The following is a 778-nucleotide window of genomic DNA, read 5'->3' as shown; positions in this document are numbered from 1 at the left end:
TCACCGCCCTGCCACCCACGTGAGCCTTTTGGCCGCCTCTGTCAGTGTGCCCGTGGTAGTGAGAGACTGCTGGTGAGAAGCCGGAGGAAGGTCGCTAGTCGAGAGAGATCGCCAGTGGAATAGGGAGTCCACCGTGCTGCGAGCCTGTCGCTGTCCCTTGTCAGGAGCAGGAGAACTAGGAGAGCGCAACCAGTAGGAGGCCCGCGCCTGCCCCCGTGCCGCCGGGTGCAACCTGTCCTATACGAGAGAGGAATCCCTGGGACCCTGTCGTGTGGGTGAACCCTGCCCAGCCCCCCTCCGTGTCGCGATGCGCTCCCCGCTCCCGTTCCCCTGTGTCCCTGATCGTCCTTCCAAGATCCTGCTCGTGCAGGTGGGGACCCTGTCCCTCTCCCACCCCTCGTTTGGCGTGCCCGTTTTATTTATTTATTTATTTCAAGCTACGTTATTACACACACCGGCACCGTCACCCTCGGCCGGGGATCCCCTCTCCCCTCGACGCCAGCAGCGCGGCAAAGCTGCCGCCCACCCTCGCCGCGAGTTCTGCTGGCGGCCCCTCCTCGGCGACGGCGCCCGCGTCCATGAGCAGCACGCGGTCCGAGTCGAGGATCGTCTCGAGGCGATGGGCGATGACGAGCATCGTCGCGCGCCGCTCGCGAAGCACGCCTTGAACGACGCCGTCTGTCTCTGCGTCGATGGACGAGGTCGCCTCGTCGCAGACGAGCACCTTGGCGCCGCGCAGAATCGCGCGCGCCAGACAGATGAGCTGGCGCTGCCCGGC

The 778-nt window shown here is 65.8% G+C and overlaps 1 protein-coding gene across 1 annotated transcript; it reads right to left on the bottom strand.

Annotated features, from left to right (window-relative positions):
* Nucleotides 1-544: 544 nt before the first annotated feature.
* EMIHUDRAFT_60629 (hypothetical protein) lies at nt 545-754 on the bottom strand (the record flags this gene model as incomplete). Its single annotated transcript, XM_005756020.1, has 1 exon — nt 545-754. A coding segment is annotated over one exon (210 nt), but the record flags the coding sequence as incomplete, so codon positions are not given.
* Nucleotides 755-778: the final 24 nt, after the last annotated feature.

Source organism: Emiliania huxleyi, assembly GCF_000372725.1.
Source record: "Emiliania huxleyi CCMP1516 unplaced genomic scaffold EMIHUscaffold_9965, whole genome shotgun sequence".
NCBI lineage: Eukaryota > Haptophyta > Isochrysidales > Noelaerhabdaceae > Emiliania > Emiliania huxleyi.
This window is presented reverse-complemented; position numbering and strand designations above follow the sequence as displayed.